Below are 22,469 nucleotides of genomic sequence, written 5' to 3'. Positions count from 1 at the left end.
GAATGGATAAAGAAGATGTGGCACATATATTCAATGGAATATTACTCAGCCATAAAAAGAAACGAAATTGAGTTATTTGTAGTGAGATGGATGTACCTAGAGTGTGTCATACAGAGTGAAATAAGTCAGAAAGAGAAAAACAAATACCATATGCCAACACATATATATGGAATCTTAAAAAAAATATGGTTCTGAAGAACCTACAGGCAGGACAGGAATAAAGACACAGACGTAGAGAACGGACTTGAGGACATGGGGAGGCGGAAGGGTAAGCTGGGATGAAGTGAGAGAGTGGCATGGACATATATACACTACCAAATGTAAAATAGATAGCTAGTGGGAAGTAGCCACATAGCACAGGGAGATCAGCTCGGTGCTCTGTGTCCACCTAGAGCAGTGGGATACGGAGGGTAGGAGGGAGACGCAAGAGGGAGGTGATATGGGGATATATGTATATGTATAGCTGATTCACTTTGTTATAAAGCAGAAACTAACACACCTTTGTGAAGCAATTATACTCCAATAAAGTCGTTTAAAAAAAAAAAAAAAAAAAACAGTCACACAGTGGCTGCTGTCAGCCAGTGAGAAGAAACACTCAATCCACTGACTGAAGTCAACGTGCTGACAGAAAAGTATGTTGAAAGAGAAAAAGTGTAAGAAAAAAATCAATTCAACCAAAACAAATGCCTCTCATCAAAGAGGAAGCTTTGCTTTCAGCAAAGTTGTTTCAGGGATATAAGCACATGATTTGCCCCATCAATCACATAATTTGTGAATCAACACAACCTTCTCACCTGAGGCACTACAGTGTACACGATTCTTCAGAGGAAGATGAACAACGCCTATTACACGTGAAGGAACTCATGCAGTATTACATACAAATGGAAAAAAAGGAAGTATTTCAGTGAGTGATGTGCACTCATGAAATATGAATATGTACTTCTTTCTGAAGATTTGTCTTCATTGGAAAGACTGTTCCCTTACGTTTGGTTGTTCTATTTGCTTGTTTGAAGATTTTTTTTCCCTATGCATAGATTTTATTGAAGTGTAACATACCAAAAAAGGGCACAAAGCATGAATGTCTAGCATTAATGTCTTCTTTGACTTATAATTATAAGGCTATACTATTCTTTCTTCTGTTGGTTAGTCCTGACAAGGAGAACCTTTTTCTAGCCTTTTGCTTTCAACTCTTCTATGTATATAAATATTTCATGTTTGTATATGCAAGCATCAAATACTTGTTTTAAATTATTGTTGATTTACTTATTTTATTTATATTATTTTATCTAATCAGAGATTTTATCCTTTTATTTAGAATATAATTACTAATAAAAGTTCATTTTTCTTGTTTTTTTCTTTTTTGATTAGTCAATTTTTAAAATTGTCCCTTTAATCTAACAGCTTGTTTCTTTCCCCCAAGACTTCAAAGATATCATTCTGTTGTCTTTTTACTTTTTTTTTACTTTATATTGAGAAAACTTCCATTGAACTTATATTTGCCATTTTGAAAATAACGTTTCTTTGTTTATACTACTAGTAAGATCTTTCCTTGTCCTGTTTTTCAGAAGATTTATTATAATGTGCCAGGCTGAGGTTTTTCTTGTATTATGCCTACTGTGTTGTAGAATTTCTTGAATCTCTATCCTGATGTCTATTTTCAATAATGGAAAATTCTTGGTGATAATGTCTTCAAAGATTAGTTATGTCCCATTTTCTCTTTCTCTTCTTCAATGCCAATTACACACATGTTTTCTGAACATTTTTTTCTGCTTCAGGTTGAATATTTTCTACTAATCTATCTTCCAGTTCAAAACCACATCTATTGAGTTCTTTATTTCAGATGTTGTATTTTTTAATTCTTAAAACTTCATTTGGTTTGTTATGAATTCCAGTTTTCTGGCAAAATTCTTGATCATTTTATTTATATTCTTAAATATATAAATCATAGTTAATTATCAAAGTCCCTTAGTGATAACTATAATATTTAGATGTCCTTTTCCTTTTGTATTGTCTGTCTCTTGGTTTTGGGTCACTGGGTGCTATTTCTAGACATTTTGGTTGAATGCTAGACTTTGTGTTATGTCATCATAGAAGCTATGTGTGTTATCTTCATTCTTGGAGGATTTAATTTTCTTCTGGCAGTGAGAGTGACCACCTTGATTCAATCAGTCTTTAGAAGGATTCCAGACTTCATTTCAAGGTTGTTCATTTCTCAGTGCTTAGCCCTTCTTATGTCACAGTCCACAGACTATAAATATATGCATTTATACATTTCATCATTCATCAACAAGCCATATAATTTTACCTCTTCCACATTCCTTTCACCATTTCTTTCTGTCTCCACTTTCTCAGTTTGAGTGTCTCATAGCAACATCACTGAAGTAGGCTCCTAATTTATCCTCCTGATTCTTGTATCACTTCCCCCTTACCTTTGATTTAATTTTAAGTTGTTAAAAACTTATCATGTAGAAATTTTTCACACACTGAAAAGATTTATACTGTCAAGTTAACTATTTCAGAAATACCTCTGAGTGTAAATATTTGAATTTATTTTATTTCTGTACTGGACTTTATTTTAATGCAGTTTTATGTTAGTCTATTGATTCACATAAAACTAAATAAGCAGGTACTTGGCTACACTACAAAGTTCCTTCAATCGAAGTCAAATTAAGATGATCTGTGGGACGTCCCTGGTGGTCCAGTGATTAAATTGCCACGCTTCCACTGCAGGGGGTACGGGTTTGAACACTGGCCTGCGAACTAAGATCCTGCATGCTGCACAGAGTGGCCAATTGTTTTTTTATAATTAAGAAAAGAATAAAAATAAAGATGACTTGCATTACTCAAGTTTTAGAATTTAAGCCTGATACTTAACTGACTGCTGTATTTATGAAAATGACTGTAAGACAGCTTGGTACAATTAATTATTTAACTTGTTTAAAAAATTACTTGAACATTCAAAAAGTATTTTTTTGTTAATTTTTTTAAATTTTACAAAATTATTTTAGAATTATTTAAAACAAAAGAAAATATTTCCCCTTTTGTTCCTCTTTCTTTTTTCCCGAAGTATTTTAGTTTGCTAGCACCAATGGAAAAAAATTGTTTAAAATAATGAAATAAATATCTGTTACCCTGTGCAACTGTTTATCTGTTGGAAACAGGATGTTTTGCTTCCATAACTGAAAAATAAAATAAATGCTAGTTTTGGTAAAATACTTTAACAGCCATCATAACACATAAGCTATAATTGCTTTCTTTAAAGCAGTTTTATTTTCTCCCAAAATGACTTTCTAGTACATAGTGTTTTTAATTAAACTGAAAAATAAAATTATTCCAATGAATCGCTAAGAAATGTGACTTGCTAGAAAACGATGATAAGATTGCCTTTGGGAAACAGAGCCATCATATTGGAGGCGCCGGCTCCCCACTGCCCTCCCCTCCCATTTCCCAACCTGTTGCTGCAACCGTGCTGGCGTTTTTAAGCGTCCTCCAAAAATATCGGCACTTCTCTGCCTCCAGGTTTTTGGCACATCCTGAAATCACTGCCTGGAGTGCCTATGCTCGCTGGATAAGGCGGTCTTACAGTCTCTGAGGATTCTCACTTGGCAGTTCTTAACCCCCTCAGGCGGTGCAGGTGTCTTGTTTCTCTGGGTCATTGGCGACGCCTGCATACACCTCACGGAGGACAAACGTTCACAGGCATCTACCGCCTCCCTCCCCTTCCCAACAATAAAGCTTCCTGAGCGCAAAGCTGAGGCCGCTTGGCCTCTAATCCCCGGGCTCTTGCGTATAAAGCGCACCATTTCTCTGAACAAATGCATACATGACAACGTAAATGAACCCCCATTAAAATTCATTAAATATCTACATGTTTAAATTTCATAGGGATATCTCCAACGGATGATTTAAATTTTTGTTTGATCTTAGCATACCAAGGACTTGGTATTTGAGGTTCTGTTGAAGTTCTGCCTTTCATTTACCCTGTGGCTTTAGCTAAATTATTTTACATCTCTGTCAGTTTCTTCATCTGGGAAATAACTGTATTAAATTACCTTCAAGGAGTCATTCAGACCTAAAATTCTCTTATCTTTTTGATAGAGTTCAACCATGCTCGAGCTGTCTTAACCCCAGTGGTGTGATATGCCTCCTTGCAATCAGGATCAGTGTTGAACTGAAATCAGCAGTATCTTTGACCGTATGTTCCAGCGTATTGAATCATTAACCCCAAAGGAAGGAAATGACTTTTGACTATGCGTTTGTTCCTTCCCTACAACCAGGGCATACTGCATGGAGACAACAGCTAAAGTCTTTTCACGTGAAAATGGTCAGTGTTCTTTCGAGTTTAACTGCTCCCATGTGAGGCAGTAACTTCACGATGCTTTGGTTGCTGCTAATATTACATTTTACACGAAAGCCATCTCATTTCTGGACAGGTCTTCTTTTTGGCCCTTGTTAAATGATTCAACAGTTCTATCCTCACATACATGAAATACATCTGCTGGAAAGGGATAGTGAAATCAAACTGAGTGCTTTCACTCAGCAGAGCACCATGCAATTCCCACATTGCTGTGTGTGTCAGTACTTTGTTCCTTGGTACTGATGAACAGAACTTCCTTGTATGAAGATACCAAGGTGTGTCTATCTATTCACCTGTCCAAGGACATTTACGTTGTTCCCAGTTTTTTGGCAATTATGAATAGAGTTATAACTCTGTTCATGTAGGGCAAATTTTATTTCTCTAGGGTAAATGCTTAGGAATGGGGTTGCCAGATTACATGACAAATAAATACTTAACTTCGTATGAAACTGCCAAACTGTTTTCCAGAATGGCTGTACCATTGTACATTCCCCCTTGCAGTCTTAAAGAACACACAGTGTATAATTCTATTTATGTGATATTCTCAGAAAGACAAACTATAATGATGGATAACAGATCAGTGCGTCACGGTTTAAGGTGGGAGAGGGTATCGCTACAAAGAGAAAGCATAGTTTTGAGGGGTGACAAACTTCTGTATCCTGATTTTGCTGGTCGTTATACAAATCTATACATGTATTAATACTCATAGATCTGTACTCCAAAAAGTCTATTTTACTACATATTCATTAAAGAAATACTTTGTTCAAACCTGGAGATTTAAAAAAAAACGAAACAAAACTCTGAGTCTGCCACAAAGTATGACTTTGATGGAAAGGAACACCTGGGACACATCAGGCCTGCAGCCCTGCCGGCGCCTGGCAGGAAAGGGGTGCGGGAACCTGTAAAGCACGCCTTTCAGTTGTAAACTGGGCAGTTAGAAAGTAAATGTTACTCACAAGTTAAAAGCTGACCTAAAATTGACCTATTCTGAAGTCTTTGCATTTTTCTAATACCAATAACTTTCATAAATTCTGAGCAAGTATAGGAAATGCAGAGTTATTTAAAATATAAATGTTAGCTGGCTGTTTGCCTTGATTGGGTTAATGCGGTGTGTGTCGGAGACTAATAAGGAGAGGTTAAGACACAGTGTGTGATCTGTGCAGCACCCGACGAGAACCACGCCCCCCAGGGATGGAGTCAGATGCCTTTAGGAAGAGTCAGAGATGCCCTGATGCAAACCTTGGTAAAAGGTGGCAGAGCCAGAGTCGTAAGTGGACTTCGTCATTAAACATACAGAGGCAGAAGGGATTTAAATTCTGGTCTTGGAAGGATATGCTTGTAACCTGAGGTTTTGCACATCTGTATGTGCGATATTGACCAGACCCGGAGAGCAAATCCGCCTGAAGGCAGCCCTGATCAGAGTTAAAGGTTCTCGACCCACCAGCATCCAGCTGGCTCCTCGGGCAGGGGACTCGCAGGCAACACGTCTATTTACACGACATGTACCGGAACAGTGAGTTGAACAGGTGGAGAGGAACAGAACTCTTTTACCTCAAGTTGACTTTGAAAACTCAGTCAAGGCAGTGGTTCTATAGAATAAATGATCATATTATTATATATAAAGTTAAACCTGGAGATCAACAGTACATACACTGAAGCTGATAGAATTTCCCCACCGGCACCACCGTGAAATTAGAGCAAGCTTTTCAGGGAGTGTGGCTCCTGCACACATTTCATTCAAATGTGACAGCTTTCACTCACCGTGCTGGAATCCATTCTAGCCAGGTGGCGTAGAAGACGACGTTAGTTACATCACTGGTCTGCCCTCACCAGGTTAAATCCACTAAACAGCATCAGAATTGTTACGCCTTTCTATGTGGAGCTGTAGACAAAATATCTAATCCAAACTTCTATCTTTCACCTCAAAGAAAAAAAAGTTTACTAAGGCCCATAATGAAGTTATTTTACAGACTTCTGTTACTGAGTGCAGCCCAGACGATTTAAAAGTATATGGACATGGACACATTCTTTTCCATTCTCTTCCTTGACAAGCTCAGGTATGAACCCTCAAAATGGCACAAGACACAACCAGAAGAGGACTCGGAAGGCAAGCTGGTTTGAGACTCCAGGGTCAGAGAACCAACGCAGTGCAGGCTGTCTGTGTGCCCGGCCCCCCAAAACAGAGGACCACCAGACCTGGTGTTTCCCGAACCCTGACCGGGCAACAGAGGCTCCAGGTAAGCTCCATCCTCACGGGCGCGCAAGGGGTATCCCTCAAACGCCATAAGGAAGACCGGCACCACCAGCACGGGGGACGGGTGAAGGGACCTTGGTAACCACAGGTGTCCAGGGCAAGCCTTCACCTTTCCCGGGGCCCGAGCCTCCCTGTTCTGAGTAGAGAAACGGAGGCAGCAGAAGCTGTGAGAGAGACCAGCCACACCAGTGACCCAATCCAGGAAGACTCCGTCTCTGCCCATCTGAGACAGGGACGCCCCTTCCGTCCCAGAGACAGGAGCAGAGGGAGGGGTGAGGGACGAGGGGGAGATGCAGGAGGGGAGCAGTGATTGGGGTCCCACCAACCCCTCCCCACCAGCAAGGACGAGTGTGAGCCCCACGGGCACCAATCAACCAAGCAGAGACCCAGACGATGACGTACATGCTCTGCCAGCGAGCCTGTCACCGGAACCCCAGCCGACACAAGTTGGCCGAGAACTGCGTGTTAAGTCTAGCCAGGGCGACTGCCTGCTAAAACAAGAGGTTTATATAATTCCCAGTACATCCTAACATGACAGACAAAACAGCCTGGGTCCAATTATCATACCAAGAACCAAGAAAATCACAACTTCAAGGAGAAAAGACAACCAACTGACAATACTTAAAATGAATCAGATGTTGACATTACCTGACAAGGATTTTAAAGCAGCCATTGTGTAAATGTTCCAATCATTTACAAATTCTCTGCAATCAAATTAAAAAAACAAACAAACAAACATGATCCCAGCAAAGAAAGAGAAGTTACAGAAGAGAACAGGTCTATAGAATTCGCCCACACTGAACAGAAGAGAGAAAATACAATGGGAAAAAAAAGTGAACAAAACCTCAGGGACCTGTGGGTCAAAAACAAAAGGCCCAACATCTTATCATTCGAATCCCAGAAGGAGAGAAAGAGAGTGAGGCTGAAAGGGGGCTAAAGAAACAATTGCTGAAAACTCCTCAAATTTGGGGAAACACGTAACCTACAGTTCTAAGAAACCAAGTGAACCTCAAACAGGATCAACTCAAACAAATCCATGTTAATTAAACAAATCCACCTAATTAAACTTCTGAAAACTAAAGACAAGGAACAAACTCTTGAAAAAAGCCCAGAAACCAGTTAGGCAGCCTGCTGTCCCCACGGCCATAAGTCAGGTTCTCCTTGTCCTCCTCTAGCGGGTGGAAGCAGCACCTTTGTCACAGGTCTGTCAGGAGACGATGCGGGTCCAGACAGATTCCGTGAACGGCAGCTCAACGCCTCTTCCTTCTTCCTTTCTCGTCTGTTCCATTTCCAAAGCCAATGCTGAGCGCCGCGCACTTCATTATATTGAGGCGGAGATCATCGCTACAGTAAAATACAATACCACCTTCTCTTTGCATCACACGCTGTCCTACCCTTTCAAACAATGCCTCACTAGCCGTCTCACTCTACACTTACAACCACGCTTCCGGCTTGCAAAGTTGGCATGAGATGGGGAGCTGGTCTTGCTGCCCTGGAGGTCTTGCATACCCCTTACTGTTTTAAATGCACTAAGCCCCCCAAAAGAGAATGACTGCGCGCCTCTGAGGTTAATTCAATATCAAAAACACAAAATACACACTTTAAATGCTTTTGACTGATGAATCGTGGAAGAGAGATCCTTAGCTCTCCAGGTTAACTGTGTAGCAAGCACGGCATGCATTTCCTGGCTCCTTAGAGAAAACTGCCACATTGAGTCACCACTGGGGATGTAAGTGGCAGAACAGCTGGAAAATGACTCAGGCTGTCTGGACTCCAAATTAGCTGGAACTAGTCTCCCCGCATCTCCCGCAGGTGCTGCCGTTGGGCTGTGCTTCCTTGGGACCTATGGCTTCTTCTCCTCTGCGGGAAGGTTCCGCAGAGACCACTTCCATGGGCCCCCAAGGCCCCAGGTCAGTTTGCTTTCCCAGACACCCCAGAACAGACAGAATCCCAAACCTAAAATGCGTGTGTCCAGTGGTCTGGCTATCTCTCCTCTGATAGGGCTGCTGGAATAGAGAACTTAGGCACCACGGAGCGTCCAGAGAGGAGCAGCCTCTGCTAACCCTCCCCAGCGTGATAATGCAGGTCAGGAAGCCTCTGCCTTCTCCACTTGTGGACCATCCCCTCAAAGCCCACTGTTACCCACCTCTGAGTCCTGCAATGTCTGAATTTCAATAAATCTTTCTTCAAAGAATCAAGGAAGAACGTTTCCCCATAAAGAGACAAAGGAGGGAAACCTAGCAATAGATGAACTTCACTTCAAGAATAGAGCTTTTAGGATTTGAGTCTGATCTGCACTCTCATATGTGTCTGTGCTCACAGGCAATGTCATTATGAGAATGATTATACAAGGAAAAAGAGTTTTGATCATGTGGTTCCAGAATTCTAAGAATCTAAGGAGTGCACTTGCTTTCTAATTTTGAAAAATGGGTTTTTGCCTAGAGAACGTCTAGGTAGCTACCTTTATGTGCTTATTCCTAACATAAATTGCTCAAGCTTTCTCCAAAGCACTGAGATGTACTGTGATCAACTCCTCTGATAATGTCCAAAGAATACATAGACACACACATCAGTTTTCAGTGTCTGCTTTGTTATGGCTGTTGTGTAGTCTTTTAATGAAAAAGAATGATGCCCCTTTGCTCAGCACCCGCAGACGACAGCAAAGGTAGGTGGAGGGCTACCATATGAGGGCTGGAGCCACTTCTAAGCCCAAGGAGCAATTTAAGAACAGTGGATCAACCAGCCACAGGAAACAACTAGTATCCTTATTGGTTAATAGGCAAGTGCAGTCAGGCATAGGCAATACCACTCACTCACCGATTTCCCTGTACTGACTATTCATCCCTTACAACCTGCCACCGGTGCCTGCAATCCCCAGGACACCCTGAAATTAATGCCATGTCCTGGTCACCCACTGCTAGTAACTGCAAAGGCCAGAGGAAAGTCGTGAAGAGCAATGTCTCTGGATGTAGTTTTTCTGCAAATTAAACTTGAGAAAATTACCAACATATATTCTTGGAGAGATCTCAATAGAGATTTGCTAAGTGGGTTATTTAATTTTGTTTTAAGTCTGTCATTCTGTAAAAGTAACCTGAATAAATTCATCCATCTCTTGGGAAGACTCGGCTATTGAAAGAGTTCCCCTAACATTCAGTTGTTCTCTTTTTGCGCCAAGAAAGTTAAGAAAATAAAAAGCCATTAACAGAAATTAGAATTTTTAAAAGCATTTTAGGATGAGCCAGTTAGGCTATCTCACTTTCTGAATTTCTCCTGAAAATTAAGATCTGAACAAAATTCCACAGGCCCCCTAAAAAGGGGAACCTATAAAATATTGGGCTTGAGGTAGTAAATATCAGCTACACATAAAGAAGTTTCTTAACTCAAATTTTATTTGAAATATGTATCATGATAGTCAATGATTCTATATACTGTCTGGTATATAACCATCTCAGCTCATCTGCCATTTCTCCAATTAGATTTTAAACTCCATGCTGAGGCTCACATCTGACACATAAGTACTCAAAAATATTTGTTGCCGTATTCTCTAAAATTGCCTGTTTATCCAAAGACACCAACTGTGATTCTCTCGTTTTTTCTTTTTCTGTAATTTCGTATACGAAGGAAATATATCGGTGGCTTTGCTTTTCTCTACTGAAGATGATTAAATGCCCAACTGATCTCTGTTACATTATGTTTCCCAAAGGACATCTCACTTTGATTCAGTAGACTGTTTAGTTTTTCCTTTATACATTTGAGCTACTGCGAGGAGGTTCTAATAACACTTATGTCAAGGTAATACATAGTTTGCTATCACTCCCTTAACGACAAATAGCATTTAAAAATGGGTGTATGGCTTCAGATCTTTAATAGTGACCTAAGGGATTTTATATGGCACTGCTTTTCTACATTTATGTTTTACATTTTGCATTTATTTGAAAATTTCTCTCATTTGTTTTAATGATATCCCTCCTTAAATTAGATGTTATGGTAATAAGAAAGCTATTTCCTGTGTGGTTTGTATTTCTTGGCTCTCCAGTGCATTCACATGCATTATTTCATCTTGCTCCTACCACAGGCAGAAAAGCTTGCTACACATATTTCATAGCCATAAAAACAGAGGTACAGAGAGGCTCACAGAGGGTTAAGAGCAAAGCTGGAGGCAGAAACCCCGCGTCTGGCACCCCGGCCTCACTGCTGTCCCCTGTGTCAGCGTCTGCAAGTGCTGCTCCCGGCCAGCGACAGGCTGTGCGCGCACAACCGACACGGAGGATTGCAAACAATACAGGTATCTGTCCCCACCCTGCGGGAATCCGTAGTTTTATAAATAAATGCAATTTAAAGCTAGTAACTGGACAAAAAAAGAATAACCATTTGGTAAGAGTGTGGGGAAACAGGGACCTTTACATGCTGTGGTGGAAGGGAAAAGTGATATAAACTTTTGGAGGGATTTTACTGGAAAAGCCTAATGATGTAGACGAAGATGCTCCTTACTCCTGAAATTCCTCTGCGGAAATTTTCCTGAACGCATATGAAAGAAGCATGACAATTTGTACAAAGTAGTCTACTGCGTAGCTGCTTAGAAATGCAAGATTATGGGGGGGATGGAGAAAAGTCAAAGGCTATCAACGAGAATCAGCTAAAAAACGTGGCACAACCACATGTAATGATAAGGAATACAGACACTGGAGGAGGATCATGGAGTCTGAACTCCTGCTAGAACAGACACTAGGTTTGTGAATTGGGGTAAATCTATCTAAGCCTCAGTTTCATCATTTATATGATGAAGACAGTATTAACCCCTAACTCACAGGATTAAGGTGAAGACCAAACAAGATAACACGTATTAGGCATCTAGCACAGTGCATGGTATATAAGAGGTACTCAATAAATGCTATGAGATTACTACTGCTACTATTATAATTATTATCATAAGTCATGGGCCAGTAACATGATTTTAATTATTAGTAGCAGTAGCTATAAAACGTGAGATAAAGATGTATACTGATAGGGAACTACGTCCAAGATACAATAAAGGAAAAGAGAATGTCCCCAATGCCATCAGAGCGCGGGTCCATTAATTTTAAAGGCACAGACAGATGTTCACTGCAGAACTTTTTACAATGCGAACTACCTCATAAGTAACTGCTAAGTAAGAGAATGAGTGGGTATAACGGCCACACCTCTTGTTGCTGTTGTTGTTTTTCCCTAGCAGAATAATACTTTGAAGTTGTCCAGGGCAAGCTTTCTCACAAATAAAGAGAAAATCTCAGCCATGTATAAGCAGAGAAAAAAGGTGAAAATCCTACAGAATGACTTCCATTAGTGAAAGTAGTTTCCGGAGCCCCTACAGGAAGCTGTCTGTGCAAGGTGCGAACGAAGAGGAAGAGGCTGCAAAGACATTTCCTTCTGCACTGAAAACACTGAGGAGTGAAGATACCCCTGGGTCGTGGTTTTAATATCGCTAGAACAAGTCTCCTAAAAACTGTCCTATCAATATTAAAACCACGACCCGGGGGTATATTTACTCCTCAGCCTCAACTAAGAAGTCCGCATGCCGCAACTAAGGATCCTGCACGCCGCGACGAAGATCCCGCATGCCGTGACTAAGACCCGGAGAAGCCAAAATAAATAAGAAAATAAATATTTAAAGAAAGAAAGAAAAAACTGTCCGGACTATCCTCACGGCCCTGCATCTGGAAGGGGCTGACGCGGCCCAGGGCGAAGCGGCGCAGACTCGCCCGTGAGTCCAGCTGCCGGCGGACCGGTGTAGGGATCTGTGCGCTGACGTTCACGCTGGGGCCGCTACTGTATTTGCCAGGACTCTGGGTACGGAAGTCCACAGATATAAAGGGTGCTACCACACTGTCCTCCCCACGCTCTCTGCTACTTCTAGTATGCAGCTTTACAGAGGGCAAGGCTTTCAGAAGACATATGGCCTTATTCTAGAAGATACTTGTACTTCCCCGAACACTGACGATATAATAAGTAGAAAGAGAGGGGCAGACAGGGAGCAGGTGAGTTGAGAAACTCACCACCTCCACTTTCTGCTTTTCCATATAATTTAATCTTTTGCCATATTTTTCAATGATTGAAAATAAAAAAACACTGCCACAGATAGAATGCAATCCTGAATTAGTCCTCATCTGAAATCAGATTTAGAAACTACTAATTTAGCCATATGTGGCATTTATTAAACTTCTGAGTGGGATGGAAAGTCTGCACTAGGATCTCAAGCACACATCTGTGTTTGCACAGATAATTTCCTGTTCTGGGAAAGAAGAAAGAAGGGAAGATACACTTACACATACAAGACGGTTCTGGTATCACCCACTTTCCCAGCATCGCCCACAGTTAGGGTGTCGTAGCCTCTTTCCAGCTCAAACTCCTCAAAGGCAAGCTTGATCACCTAAATCAAACACAAGAGAGAATTACTTAGCATGACAGGAACTTTCTGGGACCTCACATAATGCAAATATCCAGTTGTAGTATCAATTTTGCTCCCTAATTTCATTGTTATTTCAAATGATTTAAAGTTGCTTTTAAAAATAATGACTGTATATCTTTGAGAGCCCTCCATTATAGAATTTTATGGAATTCAAAATTGCTATTACTCCAGAGATATTTATCATCAGCTCTAAAAATGAAACTAACCCATATTGTATTGACACTTTAAATCAAATATCTATCAAATATTTATTGTCACATAGTGTTCGGAATGACCAAAAGGTAAATCAGTATAAGCAAAATAAATGGGGACTGCAGTTAGTGAGATATATTTTGAGGATACCTAGAACACCAAGGAACAGATATTTTTAGTGTGATGTCTGCAGATTTCATGTATGTACCAATATTAACATATGAAAAAGACCTTCTGAGGCTAGAAAGTTGTCCTCCACATTTAACTTTGCAAAGCCTTGTCTCTTTTTTTTTTTTTTTTTTTTTAATAAAGAACACTTTGTCTAGGTGGTCAACACCATTTAGACAAGACCAGTTTGTGTCTGACACATAGATATATTAGAATACTATGAACTTCTTTCTTCTCATAAAAGAAATGTTTCCTTTGTTAACCAATATTGTGATAAAGGGGGAAGAGAGTCTGAGGTGTCACAAAGTTAGGCTGGAACCCTAGGTGACAAGGAGAAATATATATATAGATGATAGATAGAAGATATCTGTAACATGGAGAGAGGGAGAGGCTATCACAGATGAAAGAGACAGATGGATAGATAGACAGATATGATGGATAGATGAGATAGGTAGATAAATGACAGAGGGGGAGAGAGAGAGAACAGGAAGTACAGAAACTGTAATATTGGAAACACATTTTAATGGGATCTGCTTCAGAGTAAATCTGAAACTCTGGAATCCTGTAAAAAACATAAAATGCCTGTTCATTAAACCTGAAAGAAAGACTTAAGTGGTACCAGGGGGAAGGCGGGCTTCTGACTAATATCCAATTTGATGTGTGCAATACTGAGCAGGCTCTAACCAGGTGCTTTCCCAAGCAGTGCTAATATGGGATGCATTAATTCTGCTATTGGAAATTCTTACTAAAATTAGTAGTATAGCTGTTATGATTTATTTTAAGAATCTACTCTTTCAAATTTCAGCGTTTGTCTGAACACATTATTTTAGGAATCTAATTTGAAACAGGTGTAGAGGTTCGTGACTGTTGCAGACCAGTATCAACATTGCATATGAAGCCCAACACCCGAGGATGGTTTTATTTCAATTTCTGTGTTTCCCTTGGGCCGATTTATAAACGTCCATGGTGGTACAAGAAAGAATAAAAGGACTAAAGAATCATGCAACCTGGAGGTTCCCATCACCTTTTTTGACATTTACTCTGTCTTGACTTGAGTAACAGCCTGCAGTGAAGCAATGATAATCCATTCAGGCCTGAGGGTCACGGTTAGCAGATTTGTAATGAGTCACAGATAGGGGGTCTCACTTCATAAATGTGTTTTCATTGTGGGTGTAAAAATAACCATTTTGTAATTCTTTCAAGTCAAAGTAAACGGTGCTGGAGAGGTTTTTGTCAGGGTTCAGATTCAACAATCAGTCTCTGCTGATAGTCAAAGGACGATCTTGGCATTATTAATGCCCCATAAAAAGAGAAAAGGTAGACCCAATCTTGTGTAAAGAACCTTTAGTTTGTCAGAAAATACAGCATTCTATAAATATACCTGGTAGTAAAACAGAAATACACATGTGGAATGAAAGTTGCTGTCATTTCTCAGGGACAAGTGATGTTGATCGGAGAATTCATTGTTTAAAGAAACTGTATATAAGGAGCACAGCATGATGATTTGATGTACGTACACATAGTGAAATGATGACTACAGTCAAGCTAATTAGCCTGTCTCCTCACACAGTCACCCTTTGACCCTTTGTGTATATAGTGAAAACACCTTAAGTCCATTCTCTTAGCTAATTTCTAGTAATCAATACAGTATTATTAACTCTAGTCACCATGCTGCCCATTAGAGCTTCAGATTCATCCATCCTTCATAATTGTAACTTTGTGCCCTTTGACCAACACCTCTCCATTTCCCCACCTTCTCATCCCTGGTCACCACTATTCAACTCTCCACTTCTGTGTATTTGACATTTTTAGATTCCACACATAAGTGACATCGTGCAGTTTTTTCCTTTCTGTGTCTGTCTTGTCTCACTTAATATAATGTCTTCCTGGTGCATCCATGTTGTTGCAAATGGTAGGATCTCCTTCGTTATTAAGGCTGAATGATATTCCATTACATATATATACATCACATCTTCTTTATCCATTCATCCAGTGATGCACACGTAGGTTGCATCCATGTCGTGGGCATTGTGAATAGTTCTGCCTTATGTTTTAAAGTGTGAATGATTCAGTGGCATTTGGTCTCAATGGTCCCTTTAGCTCCACATGCGCGCACGCACACACATGCACACACACACGCATGCACGTGCACACGCACACACACAGGTGCTCTTCTGTGCCTTGGCTGGTCCCCGCAGCTGGCCTTGTAGATGCTGCTCCACATCCTACAAGTCTCTGCATGAAGCCTGTTCTCGGTGTTGTCTCCCCTGCCCATTCTGTCCAAGACGTCAGTCTCTTTGTCAACATCCAGCCTATTCCCTTCATGATGTTGCACTTTTTGAAATTTCTTGCTGGTTTGCGCGTACCCTCTGCCTCACCTCCTTCGTGGTACGTGCCGTGAGGGCAGGAGCTACGCCCTCCATCTGCTGAGGACAACTGACTCATCTTTCAGGAGGCACTGAATACCTGCTCTGCCCAGGTCCAAAGAGAAGATGGACCAAGTTCTAGCCTTCAAAAAACTTAGAGTTACAAGGGGTATCATGATAAACACAAAGTAATTATAGAATTTTTAACTTTTCCAGACAAATATTCCTTAATGACAACAAATCAAATAGGAAGAAAAATCAAAGAAGGACAAAGTTCTAGAATTCTAAAAGCTTAAGACTCACAGGGGGTAGTTTGATAAACACAAAACAATTATAGAATTTAACATACAGATTAAGGTTTCTTAATGACAACTGATGAAATCCTTTACTTTTTCAAATTCCAAACAGAATCTCAGAACTGTGAGAAAAAGATGCTGTTCAGTCTAGACTCTGATGTAATTTTTTAAATACATTCTTGGTATTTTGTAATATGTTCTTTTTCCCTACTTAAAGTAAAAAGACCCCAAAAGTTTGAACCATTTCTCCTTTCCCTTCCCCCTGCTTCTGGCAACCACCAATCTAGTGTCTGTATCTACAGCTTGTTTGTTCTGTTTTTTAGATTCCACATGTAAGAGAGATGAGACGGTATTTGTCTGTCTCTGTCTCTGACTTATTACACTTAGTATAATGCCCTCCAGTTCCATCCGTGCTGTGGCGAGATTCATCCCCTTTTATGGCTGAATAATATTCTTTTATACATAAGGTACATATGGTGGCAGGGAAGTAATGGGGTTAAATTACATTTGCTTATATTTTCTTACTAGAGGATGAGGAGGGTCAACAGTTTAGTGTGACCAAATGTGGAATACAGAATCTAAGCAGACTTAAAATTACTTGATATTCTGACACCTCTGTTTTCACAGGAGGAAAATGAAAGCCAGGGAAGATGAGGGCCTTATCCTGCAGTTATTAGTGAGAGGTTTAGATCTCAAACTGGGAAATCCTGAGTCTCGATGTAGTTTTTAGATTGTTTCCCACACGTTCAAATATAAATGAAGAAGGGAAGAGTAGAGGTTATAAAACTTAATTGTATTTTCAAACTTCTTTCTTTCTGACAAACTACTCATTTTAAAGTATTTCTTGGAAAGCTTCAGCTACTGTAGTCCTGTCTGCTCTCTCCGGCCCCAGTCTAACACGCTTGAGTGCTATAGCAACGTGGCAGTCATTTCCGACACACCACGTTGCTCTCTGGTAATTAAGCATCTGTAGGAAGACTCTGCTGTGTGATGACAGGTGGTCCAGTGAAAGACCCCTCAGGCCAGCGAGCGGAAGGTGCAGGACAGGCCGTTCTCAGGGTGCGGGGGGTGCCCGGGGAAGGAGCCTCAGATGTGGAAGAGAAGGAACATCTTCCAGAGGAGGTGGCATCTAGGGGCTAAAAAATCCAAACAGCGGCCTGAGCCCAGCTGCCGGGGGTCCTGAACCGGCCCCAGGAGTGCCTCGACGAGTGATGCCGGTCACTAGATTCCTGGAAAAACAGCAGCCTAATCTGATGTCTCATCTAATGTCACTCCCTAATTTGTGCAAAATTGGTTTGTTCACTTTACAGACATTTTTAGTGGATATTCAACTATTGTTCTTCAGCATCTAACCAAATTCTGTTGACTATTATCCTTGTATAATAGAAAGTAGCCAAAAAAATTGATTGTGCTTGAAGTAAGTGTAATACAAATTAGTAGAACTGCTTCTCAGTTTTTTGTTTATTTTTTTTAATGGTGCAAAGATGCTAATTTTTCAGACAGAAAGGTTAAGGGGAAAAAGCACACAATAATCTTAAATGAGAGAAAAATAACTTGGGAAATTGGGCAATTTTGCAGGGGGTAAGTATGAAAAAGAAAACAGAATTTAGCTATTTAATTGTGATTACGTAAAAACTGCAAGAGCCTTAGCAATTAAGAATGTTATATTGGGACTTCCCTGGTGGCGCAGTGGTTAAGAATCTGCCTGCCAATGCAGGGGACATGGGTTCGAGCCCTGGTCCGGGAAGATCCCACATGCCACGGAGCAGCTAAGCCCGTGTGCCACAACTACTGAGCCTGTGCTCTAGAGCCACACGCCACAACTACTGAGCCCGCATGCCACAACTACTGAAGCCTGGGCACCTAGAGCCCTTGCTCCGCTACAAGAGAAGCCACCACAATGAGAAGCCCGCGCACCGCAACAAAGAGTAGCCCCAGGTTCCTGCAACTAAAAGCCCGCATGCAGCAGCGGAGACCCAATGCAGCCAAAAGTTAATAAATTAATAATAATTAAAAAAGAATGTTATATTGTCAAAATAATTTTTTTTAATTTTTGTTTTGAGACACTCAATTTTCTAAATAGAGAAAAGAGATATATACAATGACAGAGTGGTAGAATTGATACAATACTGAATTTTTAAGTATTAATTTAAAACAAATATGAAAACATTGCTCTGAAAAACAAAATGGAAGTACACTACATAGTCACAATTCATTAGGGGAAAAAAAGCCAGTCACTATAGGCCCATTCAAATAAGGAGCCCATCTCACCTGACTCAGTTAAGCCAGAGGAATCCAGATGTATCAATTCATACACACACACACACACACACACACACACACACACACACTCTCTCTCTCTCTCTCTCTCTCTCTCTCTCTCTCTCTCTCTCTCTCTCTCACATAGACACCCGATATGGATCACTGGGCTTCCTCATCAAAAGTTTTATTTCTTATGTGCCTTTTGTTTCAACGTCATCTTTAAACTACATTTGGAGTTTTTTTGGATGACATGTTTCTGCCCAAAATTGTGATGGTAGGAAGAGATACAGAATAAGAGGAAGCTTTTACAATTTTCCAAGATGTAGAACTGACAGCACAAAATAAATAAGTAAAAGGCCCCTACATCTTGGAAAACGCTAACTCATAAACGCCTTAATGAATGACGGTAGGGTTGAAATCAACAGGATAGGGAATAGGACTTGGAACACAAGGGGACAGAAACTGATAAAAAGAAGCCTTAATAACCAGATCCATTCAATTTCACATTATTTTTCAGAACAAAAACTTCTCAAACTGTGAATTTCCTCCAAAAGGACATAACAACTCTATACCTCACATCTGAAAGGCAAATTCACACTTTCTTATGAACCAAAAATTATGAAATGATTTCTGATAAATTTTAAGTGTTTTAGCCTGAGGTTCTAAGGACCAACCATGAAACAACTGAAAAAGTATAATTAATTATAAAGAGATGTTCTGTCCAAATGCATGCACCACAGAGCCTGGGTAATGCACATCGGTGTTTCCCACAGAAAAATACATATAATGTTTCATATCTCTAAATTATATATACAAACGGCCAATTATACATAATATGAAATTACCAAGATTTGGTTCCAACCCAGAGAGAATAGTACTCTGAAAGAAACAATTTAGGAAAAATATATTATTATTTCTAGGGTAGCCTTGACTTATATTTAGCCCCCCATATAAACTCTAAATGTCTTTTAAAACTAGAGTTCAATGCACCATTAACAAAAAGGGGACACATATTATTTCAAATGTAGCTGCAATGTTATTAACCTACGCTACCAAGAGTCAAATTAAACAGGTAATCAGTGGAAGAAAATAGAAAACACTCCAACAGGCAGAACAACATGTAATTTATCCATTGGCAGCCGTCTGGTCATGTTACCACATCACAAGAAAAAAGGAACTTGGTGTCTGGATCCTGGACTCTCCCACATGGTTTTCTAGAACTTTGCTGATGTCCATCCTGAAGGCTTCTGCCAAGTCCCTTCTCTCAACAGTAACTGGAACATAAATTAAGTTAATTCTCTCTGTGCTGCCCTTACATGCACCCTTTGTCTCTGAGATCAAGACTCCTAAGAATGCAGGTGCGTGCCACGTGCAAGGCACGGAAAGGACCCAGCTCTGCTTCTCCTGCCCCCTCCGCCAGGCCCACACTGTTGCTGGAAAGCAGCACAGAGAGAGCAAGTCCAAGCCCACCGAAGTGAGAGGGGATCCAAGCCCTGCTGCCCACCCCGCGGGGGCCTGAAGGACTTGCATCCCCCTCCCACGGCCTCCTCATCTGTAAAACCAGTGACATCATTTCCCAACGGGGGTTGAGGATTAATGGGAGGATGCAGGTCAAGTGTGTGCATCTTGCAAGGGTCCAGCAGGCACTGGGTTAGCGGGGGTGTGTTCAGCACCACCGTTATCGCTACCTTTCATAGCAAACTCTTCACTGCTACCAGGCCAGGCAGGCCACATTCTGTCACCAACTTGAGGGATTCTGTTATTTCAAACCTCTCAAGTCTTTAAAACCAAGGAAAATCCTGTCTCTATTCTTTCTGACACATCAAATCCTAACTCCAATTTTATCCAGAAAGGAATCCTTTATTTAAAAACATTTTTTTCTTTATCCTTTAATTTCCAGATAAATTTTTCCATCTACACACCTCCTTCTTTATATCAGTAGAATGGTGCTTCTCATAAGAAGCTTGTCTTGGCAAAATACTTAGATATGATACTATGGATTCTCAAGGATTAAAGTAAGATCCACAAAAATCTAAGGAAAGAAGCAAGTGGGGTGTTGGGTAAAGATGACAGAGACTAACATTATAAAGAAAATCCCTGAAGCAAAAATCATCAAAATGCCAATAAAACTGTCAGGGACATAGAACATTTACAGTACAACAAAGACTAACTAGCTCACTGGGAAATTAAGCAAACTCAAAGGCGGTGATGGAGGAACATTAAAAATGGTTTACCCTGTAAAATAAGAGAATAAACCAGTGAGATCTCCAAAAGAATTTCATTAATCCCTGAAATGAAGCAACCAAAGAATCAGAAGCATTGTTTGGAAAATTATTGAAATACATTCTCGGATGGATGAAAGAAAGTAGCATATTTATTAAAAATGAGGGACTGGGAATTTGAGAGTCACAATACAATAACCGCTAAAGAATAAATCAGAGCGCTATTAGATGTGGTAAAATGCAGAATTAACATTTACAGAACACTGAAATCTATCAACCTAGGATATGTGGAGCAACTTAGCTGGAAATCTGAAGGACTAAAAGATGAAAGGATTGCAAGAGAAAATTATAGATCTATAGATAAAAGCAGAAGACACTGAAGTCTGTGAAAAATAATTGGAATGAAGGGTGCAGAATTAATAATTAGAAAAATAATGTAAGGCACATTTGTTTTTACAGCTGATGAATGTTTTGAGAAAAGACCTTAAAATGGTTGATTATGGCCCCACTTACACAAAATAAAGCAAAATCACAGAAAAACAGGAATACATCGTCACATAGAACGGTTTAACTCTAAGAAATCCATACGAGTTCCACACACAAACACAGAAGAATTTAAAGAAATGCAAATCAGAGTTAGTTTTGTTTTTCTATGGTACAATAAAACCTTAGAGATGATGGATCACCAAGATCATGAGACCCAGATATAAAGAAAAAATATGTCCTTTTTAGCATGTTTATTCAGTGAAGAGGTTACTTTATGTGGGAAGGAAGAGAAAATATTTTGCAGATTTTTAAATGTCTCTGGTATTTTACTAACACACTCTTTATCTCCAACTTGGCTAAAAGATACTTCAAACAACAGGATTCACTTTAAAGAGTCACCTAAAAGGCATTTTGTTTAAATATGAAAAGAATGATCTAAAGAAAGTTATATAGACTAGAAAGGAAAGGGTTGAGTTGATAAAAATAAAAATATGTATATTTACTTCTACATATTAAGTAATATAGTTAAACAAAGAATCAGGCAACATATTTACTTCTGGGATTGAGCCCTGGATCTCCGAGGTGGCCTCCCAAAGTGCCTCGTTAGTGACACAGCCATTATAATTTATTTTTAAAATCTACTCTTTCCAATTTCAGTGTTTGTTTGAATATAATATTTTAGCAATCTGATTTGAAACAGGTGTAGAGGTTGATCACTGCTGTAAACCGATATCGACATTGCATATGAAGCCCAGCACTGGAGGATGGTTTTATTTCAATTTTTGTCTTTCTCATGGGCAGATTTATAAATGTCCATGGTCCCACAAGAAGGAATAAACAGACTAAAGAATCATGCAACCTGGAGGTCCCCATCACCTTTCTTGACACATGTACTGTCTTGACTTGTGTAACAGCCTGCAGTGAAGCAATGATAATGCATTCAGGCCCTAGGGTCACGGCTGGGTGATGTGTAATGATACAAAAGGTGGAAATGAGGCAGCCACGGAACCCCATCGTAAGCCTGCCGGGAGATGCTGCCATCTGGACATCAGTGGACCTGGTTCTAATGTGATAGCTTATCTGTCAAAGCAGCAACAGCTGCTTTGGTGAGGCCATTCACATGCCTCCAGTACAGCTGCCACCCACCTCTGCCTCCTGAAGGAGGAGGGAGCTTAGGAGAGCTCGGGGTCTAGAGGTGTACAGGAGATGGAGGGGTCTACACCTGTATAGAGAGGAGAAGGCGCAGGACAGGAAAATACTGACACTCTCAGTGTATGGGACAGGGGAATGAAAGACCTACAGACCTGCTCCAGATCACGCCCTACAAAGTGGCGGTTACAGAGACATTTTACATGGTTCATTCACTCATTTTTTATTCATCTTCAGTTCTGTCTATAAGTCTCTCCCATTTTAGCAGGAAA

General features: G+C 40.2%; 1 protein-coding gene across 4 annotated transcripts in view; it reads right to left on the bottom strand.

Annotated features, from left to right (window-relative positions):
* CSMD1 (CUB and Sushi multiple domains 1) overlaps nt 1-22,469 on the bottom strand; it is a 1,661,506-nt gene that overhangs the window by 366,129 nt on the left and 1,272,908 nt on the right. For all 4 annotated transcript variants that reach the window (XM_067022449.1, XM_067022447.1, XM_067022448.1 and 1 more), the window contains exon 11: nt 12,914-13,017. In XM_067022449.1, the coding sequence (XP_066878550.1) occupies nt 12,914-13,017 (104 nt within the window). The remainder of the gene's footprint in view (nt 1-12,913; nt 13,018-22,469) is intronic.

The sequence above is a fragment of the Kogia breviceps genome, chromosome 20, assembly GCF_026419965.1.
Source record: "Kogia breviceps isolate mKogBre1 chromosome 20, mKogBre1 haplotype 1, whole genome shotgun sequence".
Taxonomy (NCBI): Eukaryota; Metazoa; Chordata; class Mammalia; order Artiodactyla; family Physeteridae; genus Kogia; species Kogia breviceps.
This window is presented reverse-complemented; position numbering and strand designations above follow the sequence as displayed.